Source organism: Oncorhynchus tshawytscha, linkage group LG02 (genome assembly GCF_018296145.1).
Source record: "Oncorhynchus tshawytscha isolate Ot180627B linkage group LG02, Otsh_v2.0, whole genome shotgun sequence".
NCBI classification, from domain to species: domain Eukaryota; kingdom Metazoa; phylum Chordata; class Actinopteri; order Salmoniformes; family Salmonidae; genus Oncorhynchus; species Oncorhynchus tshawytscha.
Window position 1 is genome coordinate 24,348,818 of NC_056430.1, and position 20,381 is coordinate 24,369,198.

General features: G+C 43.4%; 1 protein-coding gene across 2 annotated transcripts in view; it reads right to left on the reverse strand.

Moving 5' to 3' along the window:
* Positions 1 to 20,381, reverse strand: part of LOC112247238 (ataxin-7) — a 37,308-nt gene that overhangs the window by 6,708 nt on the left and 10,219 nt on the right. For both annotated transcript variants that reach the window (XM_024415951.2, XM_024415952.2), the window contains 4 exons: positions 19,984 to 20,193; positions 19,753 to 19,821; positions 14,144 to 14,248; positions 640 to 883 (listed from right to left, as the gene is read on the reverse strand). In XM_024415951.2, coding sequence (XP_024271719.1) covers positions 640 to 883; positions 14,144 to 14,248; positions 19,753 to 19,821; positions 19,984 to 20,185 — 620 coding nt within the window. In that variant the 5' untranslated portion in view covers positions 20,186 to 20,193. The remainder of the gene's footprint in view (positions 1 to 639; positions 884 to 14,143; positions 14,249 to 19,752; positions 19,822 to 19,983; positions 20,194 to 20,381) is intronic.

The following is a 20,381-nucleotide window of genomic DNA, read 5'->3' on the forward strand; positions in this document are numbered from 1 at the left end:
GAAAGTGAAGGATGGCAGGAGGAGGGAGTTAATTTATCTATAGCAGCAAAGCAAAGATCTCAGAGAAATCACTTCATTTCAACAGAACAGGTTTAGGTAGAGTTTGAAATGTGTTTAAATCCCCAAGTAGAAAGCCAACATGTTTTGAGTGGTTGCAAATAGAGTTTGATAAAGGATCTCTTTTTAACACTCTTTAAGGGGCTCATTCAGATAGAGGGTAGTACGGGGAGATGTCAGTCAGAGCTAGACTTCTTAGGAGCAGGGAGAGGAGGACTTGAAGAGCGAGAAGTAAACATAAAGCAGGGCTATCAGAGGCGGGGGGGAAGAAGTTCAACATGACAACATGTTTTTCTTGGGTTCAGCATGAGCTCCCGAGTGGCGCAGCTGTCTAAGGCACTGCATCTCAGTGCAAGAGGCGTCACTACAGTCCCTGGTTCGAATCCAGGCTGCATCACATCCGGCCGTGATTGAGAGTCCCATAGGGCGGCGCACAATTGGCCCAGTGTCATCCGGGTTTGGCCGGGGTAGGCTGTCATTGTAAATAAGAACTTGTTCCTCACAGACTGCCTAGTTAAATAAAAATGAACTTAAAAAATAATAAAAGCTAATGGTTCAGCAGCTAGGTTAGGCATGGCTTACATTTTGTCATTGAGCTCCCTGAAGGGAGGGAAGTGAGGTCTCTGCTGGATGCCTGGCAGCTTCTCTTTGGCTGGTTTGAGGATTTTGGAGTTGGACAAGGTGCTGGTCCCACTGGAGGAGCGGCCCATGGCCCCTCCACTGACACCCCCGGCCCCCGCCCCACAGCCCCTGCTCCAAGACAGAGAGCAGGCTGACGAGGGGGCCGAGGTGGAGGGGGGCATGATGGCCGAGCTGTGTCTTCTCTCTAGGGGTCAGGGGAAAAGCAGGTTAGGGACGAACTACAGTCGACACAGAGACATGACCAACAAGCATATAAATCAAAAGGTAGTAACTAGTGTTCCATTTTTTCTTGAAACAGGCCTATGGACAGGTACATTTTTCCAATAAATGTGCATGGAATCAATATGTGAATAAACACTAGTATAAGTGGGTAAAAATGTACTAAACAAAGTCAAAAACAGGTAGTTTTAAAAACAAAAAGACTAGAAAGCCTTGCTGATCCAGGCCAATTCACCTGAAATAAAAATACGGGTCATGAACTTGATTTCCTGTGAAACAGAATGGAACGGTTAGGCTTAAAATAACTGATACAAGAAAATACTAATACCAGAAGAAAAAATACAACTAAGAGGAAAAAAACAAGAGCTGCTGAACAGGACAAAAGGGAATATCTGCAGTATTTAGCCTAAACAGTTATTTCTAATGTTATTGAGCACTCACTCCACAAACTAACAATCTGAACAAGCACACTACATGACAATTGAAAGTAAAACAAAGAGAAAATGAAAGTTATACAGCAAGAGCAGAAGAAAGCATGTGAGAGAATGCGAGAGGTTTCGCTCTTCAGGCCGTTCCAGTCCTGAGGGTTAATCTGACCATTTTACAGCCAGATAAGACACTGACTGCACTACCTCCTCCCAACCAGCAGAGCAGCACAACAAACATGTTTCATCTTCTATCTATGGAGAAAAGTGTCAGAAAAAAGAGACATAAGCCTACAGACATAGACAGAAACAGACAATCAGTGAATGAGAGGGCAGATAACAAGAGAATAGAGTGAGGATGAGAGCGATAGATAGAGCAGATCAGAGCAGGATTAGTGGGAAATAGTCTGCCTGGCTGGCTCGTGGTGGCGTGGCGAGTTAAAACGAAACTCCAACTAACCTTCTGCTAAGCCCATGCAGGTCTGGGCTGCATGCCGAGGCTGTCTCAGTGGGAGAGCAGCAGTAGAGCAGGACAGAATGCACAGCTGCCACTCCCAACCCCACACCACCCCAGCTAGCTAACAGAGCAACAGCTCCAGGCCCTTCTTCTCCCTCCCTGAGCCAAGCTGGAGCTTCACACCTCTTCCACCCTCCTACCCATGACCCACTGCCTTCCTGCTAACAGGATAGCACCCAACAGCCTCTCGCCAATCTCCCCCAACCCATAGCTGCCACTCAGTCAAAGCCAGACGTCGCTGCATAACCCACACAAGCGCGAACAGGCTTCCCCAGCATGACGTTCCCACAACGCCTGCCAAATGCTGAGAGCCAGCCAGCCAGCGAGAGGTCCTGGCAGACCAATAGAACAGGAAAACAGAGACCGAGGAGAGGAGCAGCATTACAGTCTATTCTCACACAGGCAAATAACAGTAGTCTCTCTAGAGGGCCGGGGAATCCCTGACGATTGAGGAGACAGGCTTGCTGGGGTACATTTTGGAAAGTGGGCCACAGCATAGGCCTACAGCACTCAGTGTAGGTTACACATAAAGCAGCTAGGGCCAATCAAAATTATTTACATGGTCCTGTCAACAGTGCAGGCCTGCTCTCCTCAGAGCATACTATAGCTCTGCTTGTGCTGATCCCAGATCTGTAGTCTCACAGTCAGTCACTGCTGAGTACTCACATGTAGCTGTGAGGAGAGGGTCTTTGTTCAGCGACCGACCGGATTAATAAATGGATGAATAAGAGGAGCGGAGCTGCCTGCCTAGTGCCTGTTTAAACTCCAGAGTGTCACTCCTGCCCACAGCGCCAAGCTAGCTGCTCCCTGTACTATACCTAGGGGCCCCACTGTTCAAACACAGCATATGGATGGGCTTCAAGCAATACAGGAGAATGAGGTGAGACAGTCTAGATGGGAGAATCACAGTGCATTGACCTTCAGCAGACTCTCTCAGCTAATGGCCTTCCTACCAGCAGCAACACTGTGGCTTCATGGAGTGAAAGTCATGTAAAACTACACAGACTACATCCAGGGCAGAAAGGGAGGGTCCCTACACAGACCACATCCAGGGCAGAAAGGGAGGGTCCCTACACAGACCACATCCAGGGCAGAAAGGGAGGGTCCCTACACAGACCACATCCAGGGCAGAAAAGGGAGGGTCCCTACATAGACCACATGCAGGGCAGAAAAGGGAGGGTCCCTACACAGACCACATCCAGGGCAGAAAAGGGAGGGTCCCTCTGTGGTACCTTGCAGAGATGGGCTCATTATTTTAATAGAAGTTCACTAGTGTTTCACTGACCAGACAAGTTCAGTCGGCTTCAGATAGAAACAGTTGAGTCCTGCATTAACACACGGTACACTGGAAAACCAATGAATGAACAGGCCTATTATGGAACTTCATAATGCCGAGCCTATCAAATCAGAGATTATGCAGATGAGACTGACAGGCAGTCTGTGGTACCAGCGTGTGAGCTATCTGAATCAACGTTATTGCACAACATTTAAATCAAATCAAATTTTATTTGTCAAATTTTATTTGTCACACATGGTAAGTAGAAAGTCCTGTTAATGAACTACACTGTAGTAGTCAGGTGCAACCACACCAGCACTAGGTTAACCTCAATTTATGTGGAAAGTACAAACTTCTGTATTTGCTATTAGTCGATTGCTGTGACTCTTGCCACAGGACCAATGAGTGTCACCAATGACACTTGTCTCCCTCTTGTGGTCAATCCTGATCACTGTATTAACAGCAATAATCAGATGAAATATTACAGGCTTAGCTGTTTGTTTCTTTCTCAAAAGGAAATGTTGAATAAACACTGCATTGTAAAGAGAGAGTAGTGATTCCACTGAAACCCGTGGCCTTGACTGGTCAATTTAAATAGTATGGATCCCAATGTCCACACTAACATATATCTAATTTTATTTGACACATGCACTGAATACAACAGGTGTAGTAGACCTTACAGTGAATGCTTACAAGCCCTTAACCAACATTGCAGTTTAGAAAAAGTTTTAAAAAAAGAATAAAAACATTAAAAATGCAAATATATAATTCAAGAGCAGCAGTAAAATAATAGCAAGGCTATATACAGGGGCTACCGGTACAGAGTCAATGTGAAGGGGGCACAAGTTAGTTGAGGTAACCATTTGATTAGCTGTTCAGGAGTCTCATGGCTTGGGGGTAGAAGCCTTTTTGTACCTAGACTAAGTGCTCCGGTTCCGCTTGCCAGCCATGTGGTAGCAGAGAACAGTCTATGACTAGGGTGGCTGGAGTCTGACAACTTTTAGGGCCCCCTCTGACACCACCTGGTGTAGAGATCCTGGATGACAGGACACTTAGCCCCAGGGATGTACTGGGCCGAACACACTACCCTCTGTAGAGCCTTGCGGTCGGAGGCCGAGCAGTTGCCATACCAGGCAGTGATGCAACCAGTCAGGATGCTCTCAATGGCGTAGCTGTAGAACTGAGGACCCATGCCAAACCTTTGCAGTCTCCTGAGGAGAAATAGGCTTTGTCAGGCCCTCTTCACGACTGTCTTGGTGTGTTTGGACATGTTTGTTGGTGATGTGGACACCAAGGAACTTGGTGCTCTCAACCTGCTCCACTACAGCCCCGTCGTTGAGAATGGGGGCGTGCTCATTCCTCCTTTCCCTGTAGTCCACAATCATCTTCCTTTGTCTTGACCATGTTGAGGGAGAGGTTGTTATCCTGGTACCACATGGCCAGGTCTCTGACCTCCTCCTTATAGGCTATCACATCGTTGTCGGTGATCAGGCCTACCACTGTTGTGTCATTGGCAAACTTAATGATGGTGGAGTCATTCAGTCATAAGTGAACTGGGAGTACAGGAAGGGCCCCCGTGTTGTGGATCAGTGTGGCTGATGTGTTGTTACCTACCCTTACCACCTGGGGGTGACCCATCAGGAAGTCCAGGGTCCAGTTGCAGAGGGAGGTGTTTAGTCCCAGGGTCCTTAGCTTAGTGATGATCTTTGAGGGCACTATGGTGTTATTGTGTGAAGTAATGTGTGCATTAGTGTTGTCACGATACCATCATTTTACTAACGATACCAGGCCAAGCATCATGACACCAAGTAATATTGGTGATATTGGTGTCAACAAAACAAAAAGGAGATGATTGTGGACTTCAGGAAACAGCAGAGGGAGCACGCCCCTATCCACATCGACTGGACAGTAGTGGAGAGGGTAGTAAGTTAAGTTCCTCGGTGTACACATCACGGACAAACTGAATTGGTCCACCCACACAGACAGCGTGGTGAAGAAGGCGCAGTAGCGCCTCAACCTCAGGAGGCTGAAGAAATTCGGCTTGTCACCAAAAGCACACAAACCTCTACAGATGCACAATGGAGAGCATCCTGTTGGGCTGTAACACCGCCTGGTACGGCAACTCGCCCACAACCGTAAGGCTCTCCAGAGGGTAGTGAGGTCTGCACAACGCATCACCGGGGGGGGCAAACTACCTGCCCTCCAGGACACCTACACCACCCGATGTCACAGGAAGGCCATAAAGATCATCAAGGACAACAATCACCCGAGCCACTGCCTGTTCACCCTGCTATCATCCAGAAGGCGAGGTCAGTACAGGTGCATCAAAGCAGGGACCGAGAGACTGAAAAACAGCTTCTATCTCAAGGCCATCAGACTGTTAAACAGCCACCACTAGCATTGAGTGGCTGCTGCCAACATACGGACTCCAGCTCACTTTAATAATGGAAATGGATGGAAATTGATGTAAAAAATGTATCAACCACTTTAAACTATGCCACTTTGTTAACATACCCTACATTACTCATCTCATATGTATATACTGTAATCGATACCATCTACTGCATCTTGCCTATGCCGTTCTGTACCATCACTCATTCATATATTTTTATGTACATATTCTTTATCCCTTTACACCGGTGTGTATATAAGGTAGTAGTTGTGGAATTGTTAGGTTAGATTACTCGTTGGTTGTTACTGCATTGTCAGAACTAGAAGCACAAGCATTTCGCTACACTCGCATTAACATCTGCTAACCATGTGTATGTGACAAATCAAATTTGATTAGATTTTTATTGCAATACCACAGTGTAATTTTTTGGGGGGTGGCCTAATTAACTGTTCACCCCCCGACGCTCGTTGTAGTTTTTTCTAAATGTTATGCGCATGTGCTAAAACCTGTCACTGATATTCACACTTCTACTCAATACAACAAATTGCATTTAACTTCACACTGTACAGTTGTGGCCAAAAGTTCAGAAACACAAATATTAATTTTCACAAAGTCTGCTGCCTCAGTTTGTATGATGGCAATTTGCATATACTCCAGAATGTTATGAAGACTGATCAGATGAATTGCAATTAATGCAAATTCCCTCTTTGCCATGCAAATGAACTGAATCCCCAAAAAACATTTCCACTGCATTTCAGCCCTGCCACAAAAGAACCAGCTGACATGTCAGTGATTCTCTCGTTAACACAGGTGTGAGTGTTGACGAGGACAAGGCTGGAGATCACTCTGTCATGCTGATTGAGTTCAAATAGCAGACTGGAAGCTTCAAAAGGAGGGTGGTGCTTGAAATCATTGTTCATCCTTTACCATTGGCTCATTAATCCCCCTCTCCCCTGTAACTATTCCCCAGGTCTTTGCTGCAAATGAGAATGTGTTCTCAGTCAACTTACTTGGTAAAATAACAGAAATAAATCTACTGTCTCTACTAAATCCTCTGTCAACCATGGTTACCTGCAAGGAAACACGTGCAGTCATCATTGCTTTGCACAGAAAGGGCTTCACAGGTAAGGATATTGCTGCCAGTAAGATTGCACCTAAATCAACCATTTATCAGATCATCAAGAACTTCAAGGAGCGCTGTTCAATTGTTGTGAAGGCTTCAGCACGCCCAAGAAAGTCCAGCAAGTGCCAGGACCGTCTCCTAAAGTTGATTCGGCTGCGGGATCGGTGCACCACCAGTACAGAGCTTGCTCAGGAATGTCAGCAGGCAGGTGTGAGTGCATCTGCAAGCACTGTGAGGCAAAGACTTTGAGGAGGGCCTGGTGTCCAGAAGAGCAGCAAATAAGCCACTTCTCTCCAGGAAAAACATCAGGGACATGCGGATATTCTGCAAAAGGTACAGGGATTGGACTGCTGAGGACTGGGGTAAAGTCATTTTCTCTGATGAATCCCCTTTCCGATTGTTTGGGGCATCCGGAAAAAAAGCTTGTCTTGAGAAGACAAGGTGAGCGCTACCATCAGTCCTGTGTCATGCCAACAGTAAAGCATACAGAGACCATTCATGTGTGGGGTTGCTTCTCATCCAAGGAGGTGGGCTCACTCACAATTTTACCTAAGAACACAGCCATGAATAAAGAATGGTACCAACATCCTCCAAGAACTTCTCCCAACCATCCAGGAAAAGTTTGGTGATAGACAATGCCTTTCCCAGCATGATGGAGCACCTTGCCATAAGGTAAAAGTGATAACTAAGTGGCTTGGGGAACAAAACATCGATATTTTGGGTCCATGGCCAAGAAACTCCCCAGACCTTAATCACATTGAGAACTTGGTCAATCACCAAGAGGCGGGTGGACAAACAAAAACCCACAAATTTTGACAAACTCCAAGCATTGATTATGCAAGAATGGGCTGCCATCAGTCAGGATGTGGCCCAGAAGTTAATTGACAGCATGCCAGGGCAGATTGCAGAGGTCTTGAAAAAGAACAGTCAACACTGCAAATATTGACTCTTTGTATCAACTTCATAGAATTGTCAATAAAAGCCTTTGACACTTATGAAATGCTTGTAATTATACTTCAGTATTTCATAGTAACATCTGACAAAAATATCTTAAGCAGTGGAAATTAATATTTGTGCCATTCAATAGTTTTGGCCACGACTGTATAAGAGAACGTGGCATAAAATGGCAACTTTGCTCATATTTGCAAAGGCCTAGCTGTGATTTGGCTAGAGGAATGGGAGGAAGGAATATACATGCATAATGATCTGCATGTCATTGTGGCAGTACAGGGAAAGCAGGATGGAAGCTCTGCAGTTAACACAGACCAAACACATGCACGCTGCCCCCAAATTTAAAAACGTTAGGCACCAAACAGAAAGTAAAGAAAACCAGAAAGTAGTGATGCACCGATGACATTTTTTGGCCGATATGGATATCCTATATTTTCCTTGCCAAAAAAACAATACCGATAACCGATGTTTAAAATTTTTGCGGCCTTTTAAGCATTCTAATACAGTTAAATAGTTAACCCACACACACAGCATTCTAAGGCACTGCATCTCAGTGCAAGAGGAGTCACTACAGTCCCAGGTTCGAATCCAGGATGTATCACATCCGGCCGTAATTGGGAGTCCCATAGGGCGGGGCACAATTGGCCCAGTGTCGTCCGGGTTTGGCGTCATTATAAATAAGAATTTGTTCTTAACTGACTTGCCTAGTTAAATTACCAGTAAATTACCCATTACCAGTAAAATAAATCAAAACCCATTTCTTACTTGCTGTGCTGTTTTATGGGTTCATTTGTTCAGTCAATTCTGAACCAGGATTTCATCATACATGTCAAACAGTGAAGTTTCAGCTCAGTCTGTGGCGCCTCTTCGTCACGGTGTCCGTTTCCATCTTGTCCAGCTGTGTATGTAACATTTCACGTAAACCTTGTTTATTGTCTGCATCGAAGTAGCGGTCCTTGTACATAGTATCGAGCACGGTGGCAACACAGTGAAGAGAGAACACCACCGAATCAATTTGTTGAGCAGGTGTTTCAATGCCATGACAGAGGTATCACGTCTGCTGCAGGCTAAGTTGATGAGCTTATTTCTCGAGTCAGTTGTTCGAATGGAGCTAGCATGTTCATATTTCCAAGTTTCAAACAGGTTCTCAAACAAATGCCATTGAAATGGCAGCAGCGGTATCACAACCAGCACATTCATAAGCATGCAATATAACCTTCCTCAGTACGAAATCCTCGACAATCCACTGTGTTGTCAGACTCAGCATGCTCATGGGGTTGATATCGGTGGTCCAATGGTCAGTCTTGAAGCTAATAGCAGTGACGCAATGTTTAAATATTTTTTTTTAGCAGTGACTTGATTACTGTGCAACTCCGGTAGGGAAACATCTGAAAAATAGCGCACTTGGCAGTGTACCAGTGCTCAACCAGTCGGTGAAAGCCAACATCACCCACGACAGAGAACTGTTGATTGTCAAGGGCAATAAAGTCCATTATCTTGGCGTTAATGGACTTTGCCATGGAGTTGTCTCACTGAAATTTTCTTACTCTTTCAAATGACTGCTCAACTTGTTGACTGCTCGATCCACACAGCAGACATTGTGGGCTAGGTTAGGAATGCTGTGTTGCACGTGTAGCGCTAAATTTTAAAGTGCCGCCATTACGTCATGTAACTATGAGCTTTGACATCAGTTTTGCCAATCAGTGTTAAACTAGACATTGCTAGCATTTTTAGATATACACTGAACAAAAATATAAACATGTGAAGTGTTGGTCCAATTTTCATGAACTGAAATAAAAGATCCCAGAAATGTTCCATATACAAAGAAAGCAAAGTCCTCTCAAATTTTGTGCACACATTTGTTTACATCCCTTTTATTGAGCATTTCTCCTCTGCCAAGATAATCCATCCACCTGACAGCTGTGGCATATCAAGCTAATTTAACAGCTTGATCATTACACAGGTGGACCTTGTGCTGGGGACAATAACAGGTCACTAAAATGTGTTGTTACACAGCACAATGCCACAGACTTCTGTGTTTTGAAGGAGTGTGCAATTGGCATGCTGACTGCAGGAATGTCCATGAGAGCTTTTGCCAGAGAATTTAATTTCTCTACCATAAGCCACCTCCAACATCATTTTAGAGAATTTGGCAGTATGTCCAACTGGTCTTACAACCGCAGAACACGTGTATGGTGTCGTGTGGGTGAGAGGTTTGCTGATGTCAAATTTGTCAACAAAGTGCCCCATGGTGGCGATGGGGTTATGGTATGGGCAGGCATAACTACGGACAATGAACACAATTACATTTTATTGATGGTAATTTGAATGCACAGAAACACCACGACGAGACCCTGAGGTCCATTTTTTAAGGCATCTGTGACCAACAGATGTGCATCTGTATTCCCAGTCATGGGAAATCCATAGGTTAGTGCCTAATGAATTTATTTCAGTTGACTGATTTCCATATGAACTGGAACTCAGTCAAATATTTAAAATTGTTGCATGTTGGGTTTATATTTTTGTTCAGTATAGTTTAGGCCTACATAAATCATACCTTTGAAGCACATCTCATGACAAGCAGACCCTTTTCCTTTCTACTGTGCCAATCAAATTTGCCGAGAATTACTGTCAAGTTACTAGGTTACATGACTTCACAACATTGTTTGTCATCAAACCAATAATTAGTGGCCCAGGGTTAGTTTAAAACAGCCAGTGGCATAGTGTTTGAAATTTTATCAACAATGTTTTCCCCCGTTTGAGCTAGAGACAAGTTTTCTTTGCTGTAAAGTTGCAAGCATGCCTGTCGCGAAGCTGTTTTTCCTCTTTAGCACTGCTGGGTGACATCGAACTTGCAAAGCCTACTTCAACTGCCTTGTGCAGGTGAGTGATGGCTGGAAGGGGATGCGCCTGGCGGGTTAGTGCTGCCACATATCAGCGGGTTAGCGCTATCACATATCAGCTGGTTAGCGCTGCCACACATGATATGAAAGTGAAGTGGACAGTATTGGACCAGCGCAAAAAAGAGACTAGTTTCTGTTGCTTACATTTATAAGCCAAACTGAATTTATAGAAATGTTATAATATGTGCTAGCCAGTGGGTTCTTTAGATTGCTATGGACCAAAAAATGTGATAGTATAATATGAAACGGTACTATACAGTATTCAAAAATGTTGGTATCATAAGTATCATGACATTTTGGTACCGTGATATACAAGTATACAGCGCAACACTAGTGTGGAACTTAAGTGACCAGCCCAGAGTAGAAATTGAAGGAAGTGCCATTTTTTCCCCAGACACCTAAAGGAAGAGAATACAGGCCAGAGGCTCACCTGGTTTACACTATAAAACTGGAGATAACAAATCTAAATTTTATTTACCACATGTGCCGAATACAACAGGTGTAGTAGACCTTACAGCGAAATGCTTACTTACGAGCCCCGAAACCAACAATGCAGTAAAAGAAGAAAATAAATAAAAGTACCAAATAATTCAACAGCAGCAGTAAAATAACAATAACGAGACTATATACAGGGGGTACCGGTACAGAGTCAATGTGTGGGGGCACCGGTTAGTTCAGGTAATATGTACATTTAGGTAGAGTTATTAAAGTGACTGCACAGATAATAACAGAGTAACAGCAGCGTAAAGGGGTGCATAGTCTGGGTAGCCATTTGATTAGATGTTCAGGAGTCTTATGGCTTGGGGGTAGAAGCTGTTTAGAAGCCTCTTGAAACCTAGACTTGGCATTCAGGTACTGCTTGCCATGCAGTAGCAGAGAGAACAGTCTACAACTAGGGTGGCTGGAGTCTGACAAAATCTTAGGGCCTAACTCTGACACTGCCTGGTATAGAGGTCCTGGATGGCAGGACCTTTATACCAGGTAGATCAAGTGCATATTCCAATTAAAGTTTAAAAAGCAAATTGCTTGCATGACATTTTACAAACTAATTTGTTCTAAAGACTGAAAGATCCATACTAAAGCTACTAAAAGCACGCCGTTCACACCGTTCCTCTGCGTGAGGACATTGACATGTCCAACATAAAGTGCCTTCAGAAAGTATTCCCACCCCTTGACTTTTTCCACATTTTGCTGTGGTATAGTTTGAACTTAAAATTGAGATTTGCTGGGCACTGGCCTACACACACAAAAAACAATGTCAACGTGGAACTAGGTTTTTTGAATTTTTTTGCTTATTAAAAACAAAACAAAAGCTGAAATGTCTTGAGTCAATAAGTATTCAACCCCTTTTTGGCGAGCCTAAATAAGTTCAGGAGTAGGAATTGGCTTAACAGGTCACATAATAAGTGGCATGGACACTCACTGTGTGCAATAGTGTTTTAGTGATTTTTTAGATGGCTACCTTATCTCTTTACCCCACACATACAATTCTCTGTCCCTCAGTCAAGAAGTGAATTTCAAACAAAGATTCAACCACAAAGACCAAGGAGGTTTTCCAATGCCTCGCAAAGAAAAGCACCTATTGGTAAGATGGGTAAAAAAATAAAAAAATAAACAGCATGATTAAGATATTAATTACTCTTTGGCTGGAGTATCAATACACTCAGTCACTACAAAGATACAGGAATCTTTCCTAACTCAGTTGCCGGAGAGGAAGGAAACTGCTCAGGGATTTCACCATGAGAACAGTGGTGACTAAAACGGTCAGAGTTATATGGCTGTGATAGGAGAAAACTGAGGAAGGATCAACATTGTAGTTAATGCACAATACTAATCTAATTGACAGATTGAAAACAAGGAAGCCTGTACAGAATAAAAATATCCCAAAACATGCATAGTTTTCAACAAGGCCCTAAAGTAATACTGCATAAAAATGTGGCAAAGCAATCAACTTTGTGTCCTGAATACAAAGCATTATGTTTGGGGCAAATCCAATACAACACCTTACGGAGTACCACTCTTCATATTTTTAAGCATAGTGTTGGCTGCATCATGTTATGGGTTTGCTTGTAATCGTCAAGGGCTGGGGAGTTTAAAGGATTAAAAAAAAATGGAGCTCAGCCCCGGCAGAAGCAGAAGAAAACCTGGTTCAGTCTGCTTTCCACAAGACACTGGGAGATGAATTCACCTTTCATAAGGACAATATTCTAAAATACAAGGCCAAATCTACACTGGAGTTGATAACCAAGAAGACAGTGAATGTTTGAGTGGCCGAGTTAGTTTTTACTTAAATCTACTTGAAAATCTATGAAGAAAACTGAAAATTGTTGTCTAGCAATGATCTACAACCAATTTGACAGAGCCTGAAGAATTTTGAAAATAATAAAATGGGCAAATGTTCCACAATCCAGGAGTGGAAAGCTTAGAGACTTACCCAGAAAGACTCACAGCTGTAATCTCTGCCAAAGGTGCTTCTACAAAGTATTGACTCTGGGGTGTGAACTTATGTAAATTAGATATTTCTGTAGATCATTTTCAATAAATTAGAAAAACATATTGTTTTCACGGGGTATTGTGTCCTGAATGGGTGAGAAAATACATATATTTAATCAATTTTGAATTCAGGCTGTAAAGCAAAAAAATGTAGAATAAGTCAAGGGGTATGAATACTTTCTGAAGGCACTGTATGCGTTATTAAACATGAAAATTCTCCAAGAATTACACAAGATAGGGTTATCTGTCAGTTTAGACTAGGCCATTTCACAAAAAAAGTAATCCTTCAATGAAACAGCTCAATGAACAGATAATACCTTGCTCTTCTTTACTAGAGGTGTCAATGATAACTGTAGGGGAAGGTAGGACTATACATTTTACAGACTAAAATCTATTTTAAAAGGTCTCCAAACTTTAACCTAAAGCACCTATCATGGAGACAAATTAGCCAGAGGGAGAGAGAGTTTACACCACATTATCTAACCCTCTGCCTCACAGGTGCTCACTGTCTGTGGAGAGAGCAGTTCTCTTCTTAATAATTGCACTGCAGCACATGGGTGTGTGTGAGAGAGCACAGAGGGTTCACCAAGCTGGATTTAACGAGATACACAGCAAAGCGATCTCTTGATTTTAAAATCCATAATTCATCAATTCTTCCCAGCGTGCCGGCCAAAAAGACAGTTTAAGAACTCACACAGCGGAGGGGGAAAAAATATACTCCTTTACTCTTTGTAGTACTTTTAAGACATCTCAGGGACAGCTTAACATGCTAAAACAATACATTTGACTTCACTCACAGAGGCGTGGACTCGGAGGAGCACATCAAATATTAACAGAAGAATTGTAAACAAGTCTTAGGCGGTGGAAATCAAAAGCCCGAGTGCTCCTTTCTCATGTTACGTTATAGAGAGTGTAGAGGTGAATGGGAGGGGTGCTTTAATCCTTTTGAATGTGATAGTGTCTGAACATGCATGCACACGCACTCTTTAGTTGTGTCATCCTGACAGAGATTAGTGCCGAGCAGGTTTCCCCAATGCACAAGTCTAGAATATGCTCTCCCTGCCCAAACCCTTCAGAAGAGCTATAAAACAAAAAGCTATTAAACCCGACCCTGGATCAGCTCGATTTGTGTGTGTGAGACTTACCGTAGTGTGCTTGGAAGGCCTGGGGCTTCACCACCTGACTGCAGTGGCTGCACATCACCAGGTAGAAGTCATCCTGTGCTGGACACTGGCCAAATATGGGCATGTCTGTGGTTCCATGGAGGGGGGGGAACACAGATGAACAGGATAAAGACAACCAGTATCTATTGTAAATTGTAGGGAGGTAGACACAGGAAGTTTCTGAATGAAACATTTGAAACCATGTAGTGTTATGGACAGAGGGAGATAAAGCCTAGGCAACTAAGCATTCAATACTCTAGGATAATTATGGTTAATACAGGTGTGAGAATCATTCCAGACAAAAACTGATTGTACACTCGTATAGATCACACACACACACACACAAAAAGGGTACCAGCCCAATTTCACAGTACAGGAAACAACCTAGTGATAAGAACAAGATGACCGAGTCAGCACTCCAAAGGTTAACTGCTGCAGAAACACACTGACAGGCTACCCACACGCCACACACCTAAGGGGTGAAGCAGGCAGGATAACTACAGCCAGTGGCAGAGCCTGTGAATGATCTGTAACTTCAAATAAACAAGAGAGGATGGAGAGAAACTGAGGCACAGACTGTCACTTGGGCCGTACCTGCAAATATTCAAATAAACTAAATCATCCAGGCAAAAAAAGAAACATTCATTCACAGGAATGCATATGGCATATTATTATCTTGTGTGACCAGAAAACTGCAATCCACTGTTAATTAAAGTTAAAATGTTCAACCTCGGTCAGTCGTTGCGTTAGTTAAATGCTTAGAGGCAATTGGTTGGTTGGTGGATTCATTCATGTGCTCAACACCACCAGTCACAAATCACATTTTATTTGCCACATGTGCCAAATACAACAGGTGTAGTAGACCTTAGTGAAATGCTTACTTACGAGCCCCTAGCCACCAATGCAGTTTAAAAAAATATGGATAAGAAAAATAAATAAAAGTAATAAGTCATTAAAGTGCAACAGTAAAATAACAATAATATATACAAGGGGGTACCAGTACAGAGTCAATGTGCGGGGGCACAGGTTAGTTTAGGTAATATGTACATGTAAGTAGTTATTAAAGTGACTATGCCTAGATGACAGAGTAGCAGTGATGTAAATAAAAAATAAATAAAACATGGAGTCTTTGGCAATCCCTCCAACACCGCATGGTCCTTCTATTCCCTTTCTCGCTCTCTAGGTGGCTGGAGTCTGACAATCATTAGGGCCTTTCTCTGACCACAAATATTGTTGTATGGTGGTATTATACACTTTTTTTCTTGTAGATATGTTGTGGTGTAATAATGTTATGTGATGTATTGTTTTATATTTTGTTGTGTGTGTGATATAAGTGCCTTAATGTGTTTGGACCCCAGGAGGAGTAGCTGCTGCCAAGGGGGATCCATAATAAACACAAATACAAGACTCACTCCTTTTTTGGTGAAAACTCCATCATGGAAATCAGAGTGGCACACCGGGAGACAAGGAGAGCTCAACATTTACCCTCACAAGGAGAACAACAAAGAGCTAATGAAGGGGCTAATTAAGAAATCACCCAGAGTGCCCGCCCACACGCCGTAACAGACAAGGCCCTCCAACACACGGCTGAGGACACTTGAAATGTCACCAACGTTTCCGAGGCTCTGGCTATTCAAGTCCACACAAAAGCCTACCTGTGCTCTTAGAAAAGTAATTTGCTGCTGTGTATGGGGGAATTAACAAGCTGACCTGTACTAAACACAGGGTTAGTGACTGGTCTAACTGGTCTCTTAAATGAGCACCATCTGACTCACCAGTCCACTCTGCATTCAGGACATTGGCAGTGGCACTGCACTATTGAAGCATCCAACATTAAATAATTGGTGAAACTCCATGTGCCATTTCATTCCCCATTTTCTTGTGTGGTATGGAGATGAGAGAGAAGGAAAGAAAGAGTAGAATGCAGTTAATTTCACCTTCCTCTTCAATGGCAGTGATGAATGATCTAGGTAGAGTAGTAGCAGATATTGGATGCTCAGAGGCTGGCTGCACACAGACACAGGGCAGCAAGAACCTTGCTGATCTTTGATCCCATGTACCATCTCCTGCCGTGGAGCCCTTAGGCAAGGGACTTAAATCCCCACGATTTCTCTCCATCCAGGGGCGCTGCATTGCAGCTGACCCTGTGCCTCGCAACGTGTATGTGTGTACCTCAAGGGTGCTGGGAAAGGCAGAAGATACATTTCTGTTCTAACCAAAGGACAACAAAGTTGTATTCTATTGATGTTTTAAGGACACGATCAGCTCTCCCATTTTCTTACATCTAGTCAGCAGTTTGTTGCACTTACAGTGCATTCAGACCCCTTCCCCACATTTTGTTACAGCCTTATTCTAAAACGTATTCAAATAAAGTCTTCACACAATACCCCATAATGACAAAGCGAAAACAGGTTTTTAGAAACGTTTTCAAATTCATTAAAAATATAAATCAGAAATGCCTTATTTACATAAGTATTCAGACTCTTTGCTAGGAGACTCAAAATTGAGCTCAGGTGCATCCTGTTTCCATTTATCATCCTTGAGATGTTTCTACAACTTGGGAGTCCACCAGTGGTAAATTCAATTTGATTGGACATGATTTGGAAAAGCACACATCTGTCTATAAAGGTCACACAGTTGACGTGCATGTCAGAGTAAAAATCAAGCCATAAGGTCGAGGCCCATATCTGGGGAAGGGTACCAAAAAATGTCTGCAGCATTGAAGGTCCCCAAAAACACAGTGGCCTCCATCATTCTTAAACGGAAGCAGTTTGGAACCACCAAGAATCTTCCTAGAGCTGGCCCGCCCAGCCAAACTGAGCAATTGGGGGAGAAGGGCCTGGGTTAGGCTGGTGACAAAGAACCTGATGGTCACTCTGACAGATCTCCAGAGTTCCTCTGGCGAGATGGGGAGAAGCTTCCAGAAGCCACTCCTCAGTAAAAGGCACAAGACAGTCCACTTGGAGTTAGCCAAAAGACACCTAAAGAACCCAAGACTCTCTGGTCTGATGAAACCAACATTGAACTCTTTGGCCTGAATGCCAAGCATCACTTCTGGAGGAAACCTGGCACCATCCCTACGGTGAAGCATGGTGGTGGCAGCATCATGCTGTGGGGATGTTTTTCAGCGGCAGGGACTGGGAGACTAGTCAGGATTGAGGGAAAAATGAACAGAACAAAGTCCTTGAATAAAAACTTGCTCCGGAGGCTCAGGACCTCAGACTAGGGCGAAGGTTCAATTTCAACAGGAAAATGACCCTAAGCACACAGCCAAGACAACGCAGGAGTGGCTTTGGGACAAGTCTCAATGTCATTGAGTGGCCTAGCCAGTGCCCGGACTTGAAACCGGTCGAACATCCCTGGAGAGACCTGAAAATAGCTGTGCAGCAACACTCCCCATCCAACCTGACAGAGCTTGAGGATCTGCAGAGAACCTCCTCAAATACAGGTGTGCCAAGCTTGTAGCGTCACACCCAAGGAGACTCAAGGCTGTAATTGCTGCCAAAGGTGCTTCAATAAAGTAAAGGGTCTGAATGTGATATCAGTTTATTAATACATTTTCAAAAATATATAAATCTTTTTTTTTCTTTGTCATTATGGGGTATTGTGTGTACATTGATGAGGGAGGAAGAAAAACAATTTAATACATTTTAAAATAAGGCCTTAACGTAACAAAATGTGGAAAAAGTCGGAGGGGTTTTTAATAATTTCTGAATGCACTTTATATAATCCCATTGGATCCTGCAGGTCACACCACCATACCACTGCTGGCATGAGGCTAAGGCTAAGCAGGGTCGGTCATGGATGGGAGACCAGATTCAGCTGGAAGTAGTGTTGGAGGGCTAGCAGGGGGCACTCTGGTCTTAAGATAGAATTCAAATGCCCCGGGACAGTGAGGGGGACATATCCCTGCATAGGGTACTGTCTTTTGGATGAGATGTTAAACTGTTGTCCTGGCTCTCTGTGGTCATTAAAAATCTCATGGCACGAGTAGGGGTTTTAACACCGGTGTCCTGGCTAAATTCCCAAATTGGCCCCCCATTTCCATCACGGCTACCTAATCACCCCCTTCATTCCTAAATGGCATATATCAGTCCTCATCATGCTAGCTGATGTGTCGTTAGCATTCTGGCACAAAATGGTTCACCCAGGTGGGTGCCACACATTGGTGGTGGATGAGGTGAGTTTCCCCATTACTTGATAGATGCTTTGAGAACCTCAGTTGGTAGAAAGGTGCTATATAAATCCAATACATTATTATTACACAAACTAGAAAAATCTGAACATCTGGGTATTGTTCATGTCACATTCTCCTGTTCCTAACAAATATTTCCATTTTCAAAAATAAGTGATATCTGTCTGTTTAGGTTCATTTCAAATTGTTCCGGAACCTTAACTGCCTGACAAACAGGGCCCAGATTGAGGCCTACAGAAGTTCCGACATGTAGCTGGTGCTGTTTCAGTGTCGACACTTTACTTTGAGACACTGCCACATTTCACTTCTGCAGAGTCAGCTGTCAGTGGCATTCATTATCAGTAGTGTGTAGATATTTGTATTTCATTTGTATGTTTAATCCCAGCCCCGTCACCGCAGGAGGCTTTTTTACTCTTGGTAGGCCGTCATTGTAAATAAGAACTTGCCTAGTTAAATAACGGTTCAATAAAATAAATACGGATCGACTTAACTCTCACATTGGCACCAAACGTATCAAAACCATTCGAATTTGCATTCTCACTAATATGTAATTGTCTTCCAACCTTTGTCTTCACCATTTGTATAGCATGGTAATTAAACATTTCATGACAGTCTTTATCAAATCACTGACACCAACCCATGTAATAATTCAATTATAAATCATAGCGTCCAAACAAAAAAAAAACAGTAAGGCCATTCTGTGGTTAATATTGTAAATATAGAGCACTTTGAATGTGCTTATAAAACTGTTCTCAACAAATGTGAGTGTGTAGTAGTTTAGAAGCACTATAAATATTCAACTGACATAGGAAAGTCATTGGAGGTTTCAAGAAATTTCCATCAAGAGTAGCAGTTATTCTTAATGACAGACTTGTTGCTCCCATTTTAACTGTGAAACTGCTGTCACCACACTGAGTGTGCCCCTCCCCTAACGGTGCACATCAGGGCTTTTCAGGTGGGCACAATGATACAGAACAGCCAGACAGAAATTAGTGTAAAACAGACAAAATAATTATCTGTTGAGTACAATAAACAATCATGTCAGCTTTATCACATTACATTTCTGTCTTTCTACCTCACTGAATAAGCCCTGGCTGGTTGACCATGTCAGCTTTATCACATTACATTTCTGTCTTTCTACCCCACTGAATAAGCCCTGGCTGGTTGTCAGCTGTGGTGTGCACCTACTTAGGAACAGAGGATAGAAGTCCCCTCTTCAAGTTGTCAACTAGTGGCCATAGATTCCAGGGCTATATCATTGATTGATCAGACTTGCGTTGTCACAGGTCAATCTGGTGCACTTGTTCAACAGAACCAGATTTCAGCTGGTGCATGTGAAGTGTGTGTGCAACCCACCAAAACACTCATTGGCTCTGACAAAAGAGAGAACACTCACCATCTCTGCACAATCGCATGGCTTCTCGATTTTTCCCGAACTCCTTCAAACTTTCCTCCGATTCAGCACCTAAAATGAGGCAATCGAATACAGACACAAATAGTTGCACTTGCTTGCTTCTGTTGTTGCTACCAGTAGCGTGTCTTCATATTCCCAAAACTGCACGCAATCGGAAAAAAGCTAACGAACATATCTCGACTACACACACATCCAGTACGCACGAGCACTCACCGTCGTTGCCTTTGGGTATGGCAGCATCGACCCAGTTGCTCCAAGACTGTCCCAACATAATTTCTGGACTAGGCAGGGATCTGCGCTCCGCAACAGTCGCCATTGCTGTGGAGCCTTCTCCCCGCTGGATCTGCTGCTGCTTTAGCTGCCTGGCCGCTCTGCGCTGCTCCCCCCTGACGTCATCATCGGCCCTTTCCGACATTCTTTCCGCTACAATGTAACACAACAGCAGTCAGCGTTGAGGTGGTGTTCTCAGGATTCCTTCATTGATCGACTCAGGCAAACGCATGTTTCGATAATACTAATCCCTTTGACGTTTTCAGAAGCTATAGCGAGTCACACTCCAATTAAATCGTTTTTTTAGACGGGAGCATGTGTGTGCGAGGCCACATACCGTC